Here is a 17,681-nt window from a genome sequence, read left to right as displayed (position 1 = left end):
ATGTACTCTTAAATTGAAGCACTGCACTTACAGTGCTCAGGAATGGACCTGGGCACTGTAGGGGCACAGGGCTCCTGCTCCTGTGCCCACAGCATTGGCATAAGGCACCCAGCTAGAGGGGTGACTTATGTATGCCATGGCAGTGTAGGGGATGGGCATGGCACACAGGGATGTGTGCCATGTCGACTTTGTTTTTGTCTTGCACCCAAACACTCAGCCTGCAAAGGCAGTGTGTGTGTGTAAGGGTACAGGGACTCTAAGGGTGGCACAAGGAGTGCTGCAGCTCTTAAAGGCCTTCCTTGGTCACAAGGCCCTGGGTACCTAGGGTACCATTTACCAGGGGCTGACATGTGGCCAGGGTTTGACAATTTGGGTTTGTTTTGTTTTAGGGAAGGAACATAGGCCCTGGGCATCTGATTGGCAGGAGTCCAGGGCACACTCAGTCAAAGTACATTCAGCAATTCAGCAAAAAGTGGGGGCATACCATGCAAGAAAGATGGCACTTTCTCACGGGTGGATATCTCTAATGGGGCCGGAAGCTTATTTAGATTCCCCCCCAGATTGAAAAATTGTTTTTCTCAAACAGAGTCTTTGGATCACATAAACACGCTGTACCTAAGGACTGTGAATGCAGCTCTAAATTCATTTCATGTAAATAGGAAGTAACAAGATCATGGGTGCTGAAAGCATCCTCCAGCCGTATGACACCTAATCCTTGCCATCTCATTGTTACAACAGTTCATCTACCAGGCACAATGAATAAGCAGAATGATCACAGAAAAACACAAGGTGGTGTTTGCACGTACAACATCATGACCTAACCTATCGTCTGTAACCTACCTTAACATTAACCAAACCATTAGTTTGACAGCCAAATTTCTAGCGCTGAGTTTAGAACAGTAAATAAAACAGATCAGTTTTGACATTTAAAACCATGTCCAAGTAAAGGTTTAGTTGAACTGAATGCGACATTGATGTAAAGTTTACCAGTGTGTTGATATGTATCCTGTATGTGTTAGCATTTCTGGCGAATGCCTCAAATGGACCCCTTCACAACATTCAAAAATACAAAATTGCATGTTATTTCTGTATTGAAATAGACCATGTCTACCAAGAATGTGCTTTCTGTACTCTTCCACCAATTGCTCTGATTCTAATAGTAAGTTGAAAGAAGCCAAAATACCTTCTCTGGTTGCAGTCTACAGTCTGGTTCAAAGACCAGCTTCAACAGTCTGAGTAGCCTTAGGTTGCCCAGCAGACTGGATCATCTGTCCAGACAACGCAATTACGGCAGTTACAACACCAACTGCATGCTCATAAACTGCAGGTCAGCCACCAAACATGCAACAGAACTGGCAGAGACTATCCTTACCCACGACATAGATATTACGTTCATCACCAAAACCTGGCTGAACAAGTTCTCTCCCCCAAAAAAGTCCTCAATCCTACGAGCGAGACTCCAATCAGTACGAAGGAAATACAAAAACCACATAATGAATGAAAAAGCGTCCTTCTTTCGTAATGCCCTTGGCAACGCAGAAAATAGACCAAGAGAACTTTTCTATCTTATCGGTCAACAAACCTCCAAGCCCATTTCAATACAAGTTGTGGCCTCAAAAGACCTGTGTGACAACTTTGCCAATTTCTTCAATGACAAAATCACCAAGATAGAACTCTCCTTGGTCGTTCAAAGCATTCCCCCAAACAGCAAATCGCCCACAGAGACAAAAGATGATCCCACACTCTAGCACCCCCCTAAATTATGGAACTCTTTCAACCCCATCTCCTACGCAGAGGTCATCAAAATGATTTCCACCTCCAAACCCTCAGCACACGTCCTGAATCCCATCCCGGCCCAACTGGTCAAAAAAACTCAAACCCTCACTAGCCCAAGATCATGAATAGCTCCTTGAGTTATGCCGTCTCAAAAGCGGCCAAGTCACACCTCTACTGAAAAAACCGGGCGCAGACTCAAACTATCTGTGAGAAAGTGGCTCTGTATATACTGTTCCCTAATTGGTACAGGGTGTACAGAGTCCACAGTCCCCCAGAGGCTGATAGAGGTCAAAGTTAGGTATGACCTTACTCTCAAAAGTGGTAGCTTGGTCGAGCAGTAAGGCAGTACCAGAGGACAGTGTAAAGCATTTATTGTACACACTCAGTCAGCAAATGGTTTCACACACTCAATAACTGAACTCTAGGCCAATGATTTGTATATATAAAATATAAGCTTGTTTTATTTTTAGAACCACAAAGGGGGTAAAAATATACTTTCTCAGAATGAGAGGTTGAATATAAATACTTTTGTTTTAAGCAATAAATTTGTGTAAACAGTCACAGTTGGTTGCAATAAACAATCCTATTTCCTAAACATAACAATGCATTGAGCTCAATGGTAAATTCAGGTTATTTGTAATAAATTACTTTTCAGATTACTTTTGGAATTCCAGGTCTGGCTCCTAGAACCAGCCTGGGGTCAGTATTCAGAATCAAGTGATGAAAGTCGACTTAATAACTGTAATGATTTTTAAATAATATTTAGCTATTTCAAAAGTTAGCACTTAGAAAATATTTCACAGAAAACATTCAATGGATCTCTATGGCAAGAAATTCAAATTGCAGGTAGAGTACTTTATCGTTACTTTAGTAATCCAGGACTGGGTGCCTAGACCCAGGACTGGGGTCCTTATCAAAAGCAGGTAAGTAATTTCGTTTGCAGAAATGGTACGATTTTAAAAGAATATTTCAAATTTGCAAAAGTAGACACTTAGAAGAAATTTCACAGAAAAGCAGACAATGGTTTCCTATGGGAGAAAAATGAGTTAGAGGTAAGTATAGTTGTGAACACTTTTCAGAGTCAGGGCTGGGCACCAAGATCCAGCACTGGGAGCTCACCTAGGAGCAGGTGAGTAAATTCGTTTTTGTCACTTGGCTGATTTTTGGTGAATTTTTGCAGTTTTGAAAAGTTCACACTTAGAAGATTTTTGAAGAAAAAGCCAGTCAATGTTACCCCATGAGGAAAATGAAGTTAGCGGTTTAAGGGTAAGTACTCGACTGGTAGTGTTGAAATTCCGGGCAGGGACTCAGGGGTCCCCCAGTGTCAGGTAGGTACAGTTGGTTCACCCTCAGCGGTTTCAGGACGGCCGGGTGCAGAGAGAGTTGGGCCCAATGTTATCCTATGAGGGATAGGGGGGCCTTGGTTGGTGGCTGCTGTCTGGCAAGCCACGCAGCTGTGGGAGCTGGGCTCCTGGTCACTTACTCAGGGCAAGTGGGGAAGTAGGTTAGTGTAGAGAGGGCACTGCCAGGGCCACTCGGGCGGCTGGGTGCAGGGTGCTTTTGAGCCTTAGGGCGCTCAATGGAAATCAATGGGAATGTTCCGGTTTGGAAAGAGGCTGCAGGCTCGGGGACGAGGATGTTTCAGGTGCCACCACCACTTCGAGAGGTAAGTTGGGTAGTTGTAGGTTAGGTGGGTACCCCGGGATTGGGCACAGGGGGTCGCAGGGCGCCGGGTGCAGGGGTGCCTTTTGACGTCGGGAATCTTACCCTCTGGTTGATCGTGGCTGGGGTGGCACTTGGTTCTGAGGCTGCAGGCTTCTTCCGGGATGTCGAGGGGGGTCCTTGGGTGCCGGACTCTGGGTCACAGTCGCCGTGGGGTCGTCCTCTGGGTCTTTGTCCACTCCGGCACTGGCCAGGCTTGGCTGGTGCAGAGTGTGTTGGGTCCGCGGTCCCGGGCTGGTGCCAGGGATAGCAAATAGGTTTCTTGAGTAGAGCCTCTACTCGTGGGAGTCCCAGGGGCTTAGAGCTAAAAGGTAGCCAGGTCCTCCGGGGTTGGTGAGGTTGCTGGCCACGTGGGATGCCGCGCTGGTGCAGGTTCGAGAGTCGACAGGCCGGTAGGGCTGGGGCCAAAGCAGTTGGTGTCTTCTTCTCTTTTTAGCAGCTGCAGGGCAGGTCTTTGTTCTTCTTGCTCTTCTTGTCGTTTTCTATCTGGAATCTAAGGAAGGAAGGTTCAGGGGGCCCCTAAATACTAGATTTAGGGGCGTTACAGGTAGGTGAAGGCCAGGGACCAATGGGTCCTTGTCCTGGGGTGGGTACACCCCCTATCCTGCCTCTCTCCTGTGGGAGGGGGGCAGTAGCCTAATCCTGATAGGGTAGGGCCTCCCATCTTCAAGATGGCGAGAGCCCGGAGATGTGCTTCACCTCGCCTCCCCCACCTGAGGGGTGGGGTGGGCAGGCTGGCACATCCCCTGTCCTTGTAGGGGGTTTCCGGCTAAGCTTCCCGCCAGAGTGGGGGGTTGCAGTGGCCTGGGGAAACTCCAAATGGCGGCATGCCTTTGAAGCTTCCCTTTGCTCATCCTGGGGGAGGAGATTTCTCACTTCACCCAGGGTGTGCATTGTTGCAGGCCCGGGAGAGCAGGGGCTCTCCCACCCAGGGGTCCAGCAACGTGTCTGCTGTGTGGCAGCCTGGGCAGCCTCAGAGCAGACGTGGATTGCAAGTTAGCTGTAAGGGGGCATCTTCTAAGATGCCCTCTGGGGTGCTTAGTACATTAAATCCTACACTGGCATCAGTGTGGGTTCAATGTGCTGAGAAGTTTGATACCAAACTTCCCAGGCTTCAGTGTTGCCAATATGGTGCTGTGGAGCTCGTGTTTGACAAGCTCTCAGCACCATGTATTCTTAAATGACAGCACTGCACTTACAGTGCCCAGGAATGGACCCGGGTACTGTAGGGGCACAGGGCTCCTGCTCCTGTGCCCACACCATAGGCGTAATGCACCCAGCTAGAGGGGTGGCTGACATATGCCTTGGCAGTGTAGGTGATGGGCATGGTACACAGTGATGTGTGCCATGTCGACTCTTTGTTTTGTCCTGCACCCAGACACTCAGCCTGCAAGGGCAGTGTGTGTGTGTAAGGGTACAGGGCCTCTGAGGGTGGCACAATGAGTGCTGCAGCCCTTAGAGGCCTTCCCTGGTCACAAGGCCCTGGGTACCTAGGGTACCATTTACTAGGGGCTGACATGTGGCTAGGGTTTGCCAATTTGGAGTTTGTGTGGTTTAAGGAAGGAACATAGGCCCTGGGCACCTGATTGGCAGGAACCCAGGGTACACTCAATCGAAGTACATTCAGCAATTTAGCAAAAAGTGGGGGCATACCATGCAAGAAAGATGGCACTTTCTCACACAACCCCCCCCCCCCCAAACGAAAGGTGATGAGACTAACCTTATCCTATGGAGTCTTCATTGTCTAAGTGGAAGAACCTGGAAAGTCCATCTGCATTGGCATGGGCAGTCCCTGGTCTGTGTTCCACTTCAAAGTCCATTCCCTGTAGGGAGATGGACCACCTCAGTAGTTTTGGATTTTCCCCTTTCATCTGCATTAGCCATCTGAGAGGTCTGTGGTCAGTTTGAACTAGGAAGTGAGTGCCAAACAAGTATGGCCTCAGCTTCTTCAGGGACCAAACCACAGCAAAGGCCTCCCTCTCAATGGCACTCCAACGCTGCTCTCTAGGGAGTAGTCTTCTGCTTATAAAAGCAACAGGTTGGTCTTGGCCTTCATCATTGGTCTGGGATAGGACCGCTCCTATCCCTAGCTCAGAGGCATCAGTCTGCACTATGAACTGCTTGGCATAATGTGGAGCTTTTAGAATTGGTGCTGAGCACATTGCTTCTTTTAGGGTGTCAAAAGCCTTTTGACAACTAACTGTCAAGTTAACTTTCTTGGGCATTTTCTTGGAGGTGAGTTCTGTGAGGGGGGGTCACAATGGACCCATACCCCTTCACAAACCTCCTGTAGTACCCAGTCAAGCCAAGGAATGCCCTGACTTGGGTCTGGGTTGTTGGAGCTATCCAGTCCATGATGGCCTGGATTTTGGGTTGTAAGGGCTGTACCTGGCCTCCACCTACAAGGTGGCCCAAGTACACCACAGTGCCCTGCCCTATCTGGCATTTGGATGCCTTGATAGTGAGACCTGCACTCTGCAGAGCCTCTAAAACCTTCCCAAGGTGGATCAGGTGATCCTGCCAGGTGGAGCTAAAGACAGCAATATCATCAAGATAAGCTGCACTAAAGGACTCCAACCCAGCCAGGACATGGTTCACCAACCTCTGGAAGGTGGCAGGGGCATTCTTTAACCCAAAGGGCATCACAGTAAACTGATAATGCCCATCAGGGGTGGAGAATGCTGTCTTTTCTTTTGCTCCTGGGGCCATGCCAATCTGCCAGTACCCTGCAGTTAAGTCAAAGGTACTGAGAAATTTGGCAGCCCCCAATTTGTCTATCAGTTCATCTGCTCTTGGGATAGGGTGAGCATCTGTCTTGGTGACAGAGTTGAGCCCTCTATAGTCCACACAGAACCTCATATCTCTCTTTCCACCCTGTTGATGAGGTTTGGGGACCAGAACCACTGGGCTAGCCCAGGGGCTCTCTGAAGGCTCAATGACCCCCTAACTCCAGCATCTTGCTGACCTCAGCTTTGATGCTTTCCTTGACTTGATCTGACTGTCGATAGATTTTGTTCTTGACAGGTGCACTGTCACCAGTGTCCACATCATGGGTACACCAGCTTGTCAGACCAGGGGTCAGGGAAAAGAGGCTAGCATATTGTTGCAAGACTTGCTTGCAGTCAGTCTGCTGTTGGGCAGAGAGGGTGTCTGAGAAAATCACACCATCTACTGACCCATCTTTTGGGCTGTAGGATAGGAGGTCAGGGAGTGGCTCACTCTCTGCTTCCTGTTCTTCATCAGTCACCATCAGCATGGTGATGTCAGCCCTATCATTGTAGAGTTTAAGGCGGTTCACATGGATGACCCTTTTGGGTGTCCTGCTAGTGCCCAGGTCAACTAGATAGGTGACCTCACTCTTTCTCTCTAGGATAGGGTAAGGGCCACTCCATTTGTCTTGGAGAGCCCTTGGTGCCACTGGCTCCAAAACCCACACCTGTTGCCCTGGTTGAAATTCAACCAGTGCAGCTTTTTGGTCATACCAGTGCTTCTGGAGCTCCTGGCTGGCCTCAAGGTTCTTGGATGCCTTTTCCATATACTCAGCCATTCTGGACCTTAGGCCAAGCACATAGCCCACTATGTCTTGTTTGGGTTCCTGAAGAGGCCTCTCCCAGCCCTCTTTTACAAGACATAGTGGTCCCCTTACAGGATGACCAAACAGAAGTTCAAAGGGTGAGAAACCTACTCCCTTCTGTGGCACTTCCCTGTAAGCGAAAAGCAAGCATGGTAACAGGACATCCCACCTCCTTTTGAGTTTCTCAGGGAGTCCCATGATCATACCTTTCAATGTCTTGTTGAACCTCTCAACAAGGCCATTGGTTTGTGGGTGGTAGGGTGTAGTAAACTTGTACTGCACTCCACACTCTTTCCACATGTGTGTTAGGTAAGCAGACATGAAGTTGGAACCTCTGTCTGAAACCACCTCCTTAGGAAAACCCACCCTGGTGAAGACACCCAGGAGGGCCTTGGCTACTGCAGGAGCTGTAGTAGTCCTAAGTGGAATTGCTTCAGGGTACCTAGTAGCATGATCCACTACTACTAGAATGAATTTGTTCCCTGAGGCTGTGGGAGGTTCAAGTGGACCCACAATGTCCACACCTACCCTTTCAAAGGGGACCCCCACCACTGGTAGTGGAATGAGGGGGGCCTTTGGGTGGCCACCTGTCTTGCCACTGGCCTGACACAGGAGCTGACAAACTCCTTCACCTTTTGGTGCATCTGGGGCCAGTAAAAGTGACTCACTAACCTTTCCCAAGTTTTGGATTGCCCCAGATGTCCAGCTAGGGGGATGTCATGAGCCAAAGTTAGGAGGAACTCCCTGTACTTCTGTGGCACTACCACCCTCCTGGTGGCTCCAGGAGTGGGGTCTCTTGCCTCAGCATACAGTAATCCCTCTTCCCAATAAGCTCTGTGGGTACCACTGACATCTCCCCTGGCTTCTGAAGCAGCTTGTTGTCTCAGGCTTTCAAGAGTGGGACAGTCTCGCTGGCCCTGGCACAGCTCTTCCCTAGAGGGTCCCCCTGGGCCCAAGAGTTCAACCTGGTAAGGGTCAAGCTCCATGGACTCAGTTCCCTCAGGGGTATCTACATCCTCTCCAGGGGGAGAGGGGTTCTGAGTGTTTGGCTGTACAGAAGCTGGTCCCCCAGTCTCCTTGCCCTTCCTCTTGGTTGGTTGGGCCATTATTCCAGGCTCCAAACCTACTTTTTCACCCTTCCTCTTGCTCTGTGCTCTGGTTTGCACACACACCAATTCAGGGATGCCCAGCATGGCTGCATGGGCCTTTAACTCAACTTCAGCCCAGGCTGAGGTTTCCAGATCATTTCCAAGCAGGCATGCAGCTGGCAACTTTGGAGAGACCACTACTTGTTTCAGGCCAGTAACCCCCCCCAGCCTAATGTTACCATGGCCATGGGATGACTAGTGGTGACACTGTCAGCGTTGGTGACTGGGTAAGACTTCCCAATCAAGTATTGCTCAGGGGAAACCAGTGTGTCTTTCACCATAGTGACACTGGCACCTGTATCCCTCAGAGCTTCTACCCTAGTTCCATTTACCCAGGGGTACTGTAAGTATTTCTTTAAGTTGGGGGGCCACACAGCCACAGTGGCAAACTCCACTTCTCCCAAGGAGACTAAACTTGCTTCAGTGTGTTCCCAGATTTGCTCAGGGTACACCTCTGATCCCATTTGTATACTTGCTGCCCCAGGAGTGGCTGTACTGGGTGCCTTAGGGGCTTTGTTTTGGGGGCAAGATACAGTTAGGTGTCCCTGCTTCTTACAGGTATTACACCAGGCCTTTAAGGGATCAAAGTTCTTCCCCCTATATGGTTGGGGCACATAGGGAGTAGTTTGGGTCCCACCCACCTGAACAGGTTTTTGGGGCCCTTTGGAAGACTCAGACCTTTTTATCTTGGGGATTCTCACCACCTTTCCCCTGGGGAGGTTTTGTGACCACCTTCTTTTGGTCGCCCCCAGTGGTTGTCTTGGTCACCCTAGTCTTGACCCAGTGGTCTGCCTTCTTTCCCAATTCTTGGGGAGAAATTAGACCTAGGTCTACCAAATGCTGATGCAACTTTTCATTTGTGCAGTTACTCAAAATATGTTCCTTCATGAATAAATTGTACAATCCAGTAAAATCCTGCACACCATGTCCAGCTAACCAACCATCCAGTGTCTTCACTGAGAAATCTACAAAATCAATCCAGGACTGGGTCTGGGTTTTGTGAGCCCCCCTGAATCTAATTCTATACTCCTCAGTGGTGAATCCAAATCCCTCAATCAGAGCTTTCTTCATGAGGTCATAGGATCCTGCTTCTGGCCCAGAGAGAGTCGGAAGCCTGTCCCTGCAGTTACCAGAGAACAGTTCCCACAGGAGTGCCCCCCAGAGAGGTTTCTTTACTTTCCTGATATCACAAGCCCTCTCAAAGGCTGTGAACCATTTGGTGATATCATCACCTTCCTCAAATTTAGGGACAATCCCTTTGGGGATTTTAAGGTCAGAAGTTTCCTCCCTATCCTTGTTTTTATTATTGCTGCCACCATTGATGGGTGCTAAACCCATCTCTCTCCTTTCCTTTTCTAGAGCCAGGAGCCTGGACTCTAGATCTATTCTTTTGGCCAGCCTCACAAGGCTGTCCTCTTCACTGGGGGGTCCCCCAGTGTTGTCTCTGGGACCAGAGCCACCTGTGTGGTCTCTAGGTGCCCAGATGCTATGTCTTGAGTTGGAGGGTATGGGTGCCATCTCCTCCCTAGGGAATAGTATGGGGAGGTTGTTGTCCTCCTCCCCTGATTCCCTTTCCTCATCTGACTGGCCATCACCATGTTCAGATGGGTGGTCTTTAGCATACTCAGCCAGGAGCTCCTGGAGCCCTTGTTTGGTTGGATGCTGACCCATTTGTAAATTTTTGAGTTTACATAAGGACCTCAATTCCTTGAAAGACAAGTGTAAGTAAGGTGTGAGGTCGAGCTCCTCCACCAGGTCCATGTTATTATTATCACTAATAGCTGGGTTTGTTTGAGACATTCTAACCTGACAGTTCTAACCCTCTACCCTGACTATAGTGACTTTTATTTTTCTAAAATTCTAATGGGACTTAAGCAAGGCCCTAGCAAGACTTTTAGTAATTTTGGAAAAACCAATCAGAATTCTAAAGGCAATTTTTACGAGTTCTGTCGTGTGATCAGATGGTAACCAAGTAGTCCAACAAATGCAAGTTTGTATCCCACCGCTGATCCGCCAATGTGAGAAAGTGGCTCTGTATATACTGTTCCCTAATAGGTACAGGGTGTACAGAGTCCACAGTCCCCCAGAGGCTGATAGAGGTCAAAGTTAGGTATGACCTTACTCTCAAAAGTGGTAGCTTGGTCGAGCAGTAAGGCAGTACCAGAGGACAGTGTAAAGCATTTATTGTACACACTCAGTCAGCAAATGGTTTCACACACTCAATAACTGAACTCTAGGCCAATGATTTGTATATATAAAATATAAGCTTGTTTTATTTTTAGAACCACAAAGGGGGTAAAAATATACTTTCTCAGAATAAGAGGTTGAATATAAATACTTTTGTTTTAAGCAATAAATTTGTGTAAACAGTCACAGTTGGTTGCAATAAACAATCCTATTTCCTAAACATAACAATGCATTGAGCTCAATGGTAAATTCAGGTTATTTGTAATAAATTACTTTTCAGATTACTTTTGGAATTCCAGGTCTGGCTCCTAGAACCAGCCTGGTGTCAGTATTCAGAATCAAGTGATGAAAGTCGACTTAATAACTGTAATGATTTTTAAATAATATTTAGCTATTTCAAAAGTTAGCACTTAGAAAATATTTCACAGAAAACATTCAATGGATCTCTATGGCAAGAAATTCAAATTGCAGGTAGAGTACTTTATCGTTACTTTAGTAATCCAGGACTGGGTGCCTAGACCCAGGACTGGGGTCCTTATCAAAAGCAGGTAAGTAATTTCGTTTGCAGAAATGGTACGATTTTAAAAGAATATTTCAAATTTGCAAAAGTAGACATTTAGAAGAAATTTCACAGAAAAGCAGACAATGGTTTCCTATGGGAGAAAAATGAGTTAGAGGTAAGTATAGTTGTGAACACTTTTCAGAGTCAGGGCTGGGCACCAAGATCCAGCACTGGGAGCTCACCTAGGAGCAGGTGAGTAAATTCGTTTTTGTCACTTGGCTGATTTTTGGTGAATTTTTGCAGTTTTGAAAAGTTCACACTTAGAAGATTTTTGAAGAAAAAGCCAGTCAATGTTACCCTTTGAGGAAAATGAAGTTAGCGGTTTAAGGGTAAGTACTCGACTGGTAGTGTTGAAATTCCGGGCATGGACTCAGGGGTCCCCCAGTGTCAGGTAGGTACAGTTGGTTCACCCTCAGCGGTTTCAGGACGGCCGGGTGCAGAGAGAGTTGGGCCCAATGTTATCCTAGGGGGGCCTTGGTTGGTGGCTGCTGTCTGGCAAGCCACGCGGCTGTGGGAGCTGGGCTCCTGGTCACTTACTCAGGGGAAGTAGGTTAGTGTAGAGAGGGCACTGCCAGGGCCACTCGGGCGGCTGGGTGCAGGGTGCTTTTGAGCCTTAGGGCGCTCAATGGAAATCAATGGGAGTGTTCCGGTTTGGAAAGAGGCTGCAGGCTCGGGGGCGAGGATGTTTCAGGTGCCACCACCACTTCGAGAGGTAAGTTGGGTAGTTGTAGGTTAGGTGGGTACCCCGGGATTGGGCACAGGGGGTCGCAGGGCGCCGGGGTGCCTTTTGACGTCGGGAATCTTACCCTCTGGTTGATCGCGGCTGGGGTGGCACTTGGTTCTGAGGCTGCAGGCTTCTTCCGGGATGTCGAGGGGGGTCCTTGGGTGCCGGACTCTGGGTCACAGTCGCCGTGGGGTCGTCCTCTGGGTCTTTGTCCACTCCGGCACTGGCCAGGCTTGGCTGGTGCAGAGTGTGTTGGGTCCGCGGTCCCGGGCTGGTGCCAGGGATAGCAAATAGGTTTCTTGAGTAGAGCCTCTACTCGTGGGAGTCCCAGGGGCTTAGAGCTAAAAGGTAGCCAGGTCCTCCGGGGTTGGTGAGGTTGCTGGCCACGTGGGATGCCGCGCTGGTGCAGGTTCGAGAGTCGACAGGCCGGTAGGGCTGGGGCCAAAGCAGTTGGTGTCTTCTTCTCTTTTTAGCAGCTGCAGGGCAGGTCTTTGTTCTTCTTGCTCTTCTTGTCGTTTTCTATCTGGAATCTAAGGAAGGAAGGTTCAGGGGGCCCCTAAATACTAGATTTAGGGGCGTTACAGGTAGGTGAAGGCCAGGGACCAATGGGTCCTTGTCCTGGGGTGGGTACACCCCCTATCCTGCCTCTCTCCTGTGGGAGGGGGGCAGTAGCCTAATCCTGATAGGGTAGGGCCTCCCATCTTCAAGATGGCGAGAGCCCGGAGATGTGCTTCACCTCGCCTCCCCCACCTGAGGGGTGGGGTGGGCAGGCTGGCACATCCCCTGTCCTTGTATGGGGTTTCCGGCCAAGCTTCCCGCCAGAGTGGGGGGTTGCAGTGGCCTGGGGAAACTCCAACTGGCGGCATGCCTTTGAAGCTTCCCTTTGCTCATCCTGGGGGAGGAGATTTCTCACTTCACCCAGGGTGTGCATTGTTGCAGGCCCGGGAGAGCAGGGGCTCTCCCACCCAGGGGTCCAGCAACGTGTCTGCTGTATGGCAGCCTGGGCAGCCTCAGAGCAGACGTGGATTGTAAGTTAGCTGTAAGGGGGCATCTTCTAAGATGCCCTCTGGGGTGCTTAGTACATTAAATCCTACACTGGCATCAGTGTGGGTTCAATGTGCTGAGAAGTTTGATACCAAACTTCCCAGGCTTCAGTGTTGCCAATATGGTGCTGTGGAGCTCGTGTTTGACAAGCTCTCAGCACCATGTATTCTTAAATGACAGCACTGCACTTACAGTGCCCAGGAATGGACCCGGGTACTGTAGGGGCACAGGGCTCCTGCTCCTGTGCCCACACCATAGGCGTAATGCACCCAGCTAGAGGGGTGGCTGACATATGCCTTGGCAGTGTAGGTGATGGGCATGGTACACAGTGATGTGTGCCATGTCGACTCTTTGTTTTGTCCTGCACCCAGACACTCAGCCTGCAAGGGCAGTGTGTGTGTGTAAGGGTACAGGGCCTCTGAGGGTGGCACAATGAGTGCTGCAGCCCTTAGAGGCCTTCCCTGGTCACAAGGCCCTGGGTACCTAGGGTACCATTTACTAGGGGCTGACATGTGGCTAGGGTTTGCCAATTTGGAGTTTGTGTGGTTTAAGGAAGGAACATAGGCCCTGGGCACCTGATTGGCAGGAACCCAGGGTACACTCAATCGAAGTACATTCAGCAATTTAGCAAAAAGTGGGGGCATACCATGCAAGAAAGATGGCACTTTCTCACACTATCTAAATAACTTCAGACCCGTCTCCAACCTCCCTCTCCTAGCGAAAATCCTGGAAAGATGTGTTCTCCTCCAACTCACCCAACACCTAGACAACACCAACTTCCTAGACCCTCACCAGTCAGGCTTCAGAAAAGGATGCAGTACTGAGACAGCGATCCTAAACATAATGGATGATATGCACAACTCTCTTGATACTGGCCAATGTTACCTACTCATACTCTTGGACCTTTCGGCAGCCTTCGATACGGTTGATCATAATCTACTCATCAAGGCACTTCAAGAAAGGGCTGGAGCTGAACAGATGGTACTACAATGTTTCACCTCTTTTCTACAGGACTGCACCCAAAGTATAAAAATCAAAAACTTCTCATCGGACCCACACCCAGTTAGCAGGGGCGTCCCCCAAGGATCAGTACTCTCCCCGCAACTTTTCAACATATACATGAAACCCCTCACCACCATACTTAAAAAATCCAACATTCCCTTCCACCTCTATTCAGAGGATACCCAGATATATCTGGAAACCTCCTCCATTGAAGACATTCAGAGACTGAACGGCACTCTAAGAGAAGTCCAACGCTGGCTATCACGCAACCACCTAAAACTCAATCAAGACAAGACAGAAATCCTAATCTCTAATGATGAGGGAAAAAAACAAATCTCAGAATGACTAAAAGCGATTGATGCGCTCAACTACATCCTTACCTTAGCAGACTCTGCTAAATCCCTAGGAATCACCCTGTACCCCAAATTAGACATGAACAAACACATCAAGAACATCGCAAAGAACGCCTTCCTCAACCTAAAACTACTCAACAAAATAAAACCCTTCATCTCACAGAACGACCTCAAACAAGCTACTCAATCCCTGGTGCTGTCCAGACTGGACTATGGGATTGCAACCCTCACAGGATCTGCTAAATCTCACCTAGCTCCCCTCAGATCAACTCTGAACGCAGTAGCCAGAATGGTCACCGGAGTAAAGAAATATGAACACATCTCACCTGCGCTCAGATAGCTCAAATGGCTTCCAAACGAAATGAGGGCTAATTTCAAAACCGCCTGCCTCACGCACAAAGCGCTGCACACAGGCAAACCCGCCTACCTGGCCGCCAAGCCCCAGAAGGCCGGTCAGAAAAGAAGCCTAAGGAGTACCAACACCCTACTCCATATCCCTCCAAGAACTCACAAACAAAAAAACGCATCCCAATCCTTCACAGGAAATGCTCCCAAAATTTGGAACTCCATACCTGTCCACATCAGGACCAACCCCTCCTACCTACAATTCAAAGGCAGCTCAAAGAACTCTCCCTCAACCGTTCTCTCCCGTATGGATAGCTACAACCTAACCATCGAAGCAGGCCCACAACTGCTCACAAGACACTTTGACATTAAAGAACTCTACCTCACTATCCCCTATACTCTCCTGACGACCATCTCCCTCCCCAGGCCAATCCCGTCATGAGTCACTGTGCTCTCTGACGACAAGGCTGTGTACATACTACTGTGATAACATACCTTACAAGTGACATTGTGCGCTCTACGACGATATTCCTATGATACGTCTGGAGCCGTTGTACATACTAGTATGTCTAAGTATCGTCTATGTATCTTACGAGTGATCATAATGTGAAGCGCTCTGATACCTTCGGGTCTGGCCAGCGCTATATAAAACTCCTAAATAAATAAGTACTGAACCAGGCTACCCGGCTACTTAATTCTTCTAATATGGACTGTTAAACCTGCTACAGGTCTGCATGGATATCCTAAAGGGATCCATAAAGCAGCTTTATAAATCTTCCTAGGCACTTCACTGGAAAAGATTCTGCAACTATTATGTGAAAAAAATAAATTGCCCCTTCCACCTTCTTAAGCCCCTCCTCCACCTCCTTAAGCCCCTCCTCCACCTCCCCCCCCCCCCCCACCCCCAACCCCCCCCTTCATCCCAAAAAGGCATGGTACTACCTCTGATAGGATGCATTTAATTTCCTTAAACATGCATCTGGCGGCGCTCAAAGCCTCCTGAAAAAATCCCTACAAAGTGTCTTCCTTCACTATTCTAGAGACTAAGGACATTCTAGTAGTAACTACGTATCCCACCTCCCAATCAGATAATGCACTTTTTCATGGGAGTAGAGAGGTGTTCTTCCAAAACTGATTTTTCCTGCATTTCACACCCCAAAGCTCGCCTGCAACATTTTTATTCGAAAGTGGCTATCCTAGTGGTCGTTACATCTGTAAGCAAGTTTAAGGATATCCTGTGTTTTTTCATTTACGAACCATATAATTTCCTTCCAAGTCACTGGGAACTGCATGTAAATCATAGCATATTTGCCCCTTTTCACTTCCAAACTGGAGGACTGGTCATACCCCTGATATGAAGAGGGCTCTGACATATACCTTTGATAAGGCAATAGAGATTAGAAAATCTAAAACACTTTTTCAATTGGGGCCCATCCATGTGTGTACCAGTATTTACGCATAAACGGGGAATTAATTTTTTAGGAGTGTTTCAGGATCCGATGCATAGGCAGAGTTCTACAAAATTAATAGATTCAGTGACCATTCTCTTGATTGGAAACTACAATTGCAAGCAAGTACTTTTTAGCTTTGTTTGCCAATGTAGGCCATCATCGAATCTTTCCAGTCTGCCTAATAATTGCATTTCAGTGCATAGATAAGATAATTGTTTTATTGCACAATTAATTAATCATTCCAATGAGGTCACATATAAATATACAATATAAAATGCATATGTTCCAATATTATAAAAAGTAAAAAGACTGATTGTTTCAATCGATTGTGCAAAGGTTAAAAAAGTTGGGAACACGGTTTGAAACACTATAAACGTGCATAGGAGTATATTAGTTCTGAGGAAGAAAGGGAAAACCTTGATGGCTATTCGAGAGAAATTATGCACTTTTGAGACAAGTTGATTTAATGGAATCTTGGTCACCCATTAGCTGTGTCGAACCTTTCAAGTTTGCTGTACTCACAGTGGAAAAAAGAGTTTACAGGGGAGTAATATTTCATTTTTCAGTGATGAATTCCTTCGTCAATGTAAGTGATGTGATGACGTAAGCTTGATAAGTTAGATTTAACATGATTTGTAAGTAAGTCGACCCCTTCCTCCCGCAGCGTATATGGGTTAGCAGTATTAACTTATTAAACGCAGCTGTGTATGATTGCTCAGTGAACTAACAGGCACACAAGATCTGATTCAAATCCTAACAGGTCCACTTAACCTTTTTGACAACATAGGAAAGACATTGAGTTGGATAATATTAGCAACTGGTAGAGGTGCTATGGGACTCTTGTGATGAAGAACTAAACAACCCTGCACTTAGCATTATAAATATTAAAAGCACTGCAAACACATTTTATTCTTATGTTGTCTATGAAATACATGCAAACATCATTTTAGAACAGCCTAAGATCATTAGTGCACCCTCTAAAAATGTCAATGTTTTTTAAATTAAAGCTAATGCATCACAAAATGTTGTTGTTTACCCCCACAGTGAAAAGCTAGAAGATTGCTCACGCAAGTTGATAAAGGAGAATGGGTTACATGCCGGCCTTGCCTTTCCCACTGGTTGCTCTTTAAATAACTGTGCCGCTCACTACACTCCTAATGCAATGGATCCAACAGTTTTGCAATATGACGATGTTTGCAAAATAGATTTTGGAACCCATATTAATGGTTAGTCACATTTGTTAAAATTGCAATGTAAATTAGGGGTTTTGTGTTGAAAGCAAATTCTAACGGGTAATTTTGTTTATATAGGCCGTATAATTGATTGTGCTTTCACACTGACCTTCAACCCAAAATATGACAAGCTGCTGGAAGCTGTCAAAGATGCCACCAACACTGGAATCAGGGTATGTAATTTATGTACTAACTGTTCTTTAGTTTATGCCACAGACCACAAACCAAATTGTCTCCAGCCTCCTTTTAATGTGCCAATAAAATTAAATGCATGGACATGACGCAACCAACAGCTACTCCAAGAAGGAGAAACATTGATCATTCAAGCGCCAACCTTCATCCCCGCACCCCCCCCCCCCCCCCAATTACCTTTCCACTATGTGTAGAGTATGGAGAGGCACCATCAAGTGTAGCCGGGTTTCCCGTCTGCATCTAGGGGCGTGGCAAATATAGTTTAGCCCTCAGGATTCACTAACATAGTCCCAACATAAGACATCCATTCAAATACCAGGGAAGGCATGAAGCAGTATACTTTCAATTAAGCACCACCAGAAGTGGTCC

General features: G+C 47.6%; 1 protein-coding gene across 1 annotated transcript in view; it reads left to right on the top strand.

Moving 5' to 3' along the window:
- Window positions 1–17,681, top strand: part of METAP2 (methionyl aminopeptidase 2) — a 163,311-nt gene that overhangs the window by 69,009 nt on the left and 76,621 nt on the right. The window contains exons 6-7 of the mRNA XM_085653380.1: window positions 16,933–17,114; window positions 17,199–17,293. Of these exons, the coding sequence (XP_085509506.1) occupies window positions 16,933–17,114; window positions 17,199–17,293 (277 nt within the window). The remainder of the gene's footprint in view (window positions 1–16,932; window positions 17,115–17,198; window positions 17,294–17,681) is intronic.

The sequence above is a fragment of the Triturus cristatus genome, chromosome 4_1 (genome assembly GCF_964204655.1).
Source record: "Triturus cristatus chromosome 4_1, aTriCri1.1, whole genome shotgun sequence".
Taxonomy (NCBI): Eukaryota; Metazoa; Chordata; class Amphibia; order Caudata; family Salamandridae; genus Triturus; species Triturus cristatus.
The sequence above is the reverse complement of the archived record's forward strand: the minus strand, read 5'-3'. Positions and strand labels throughout refer to the sequence as shown.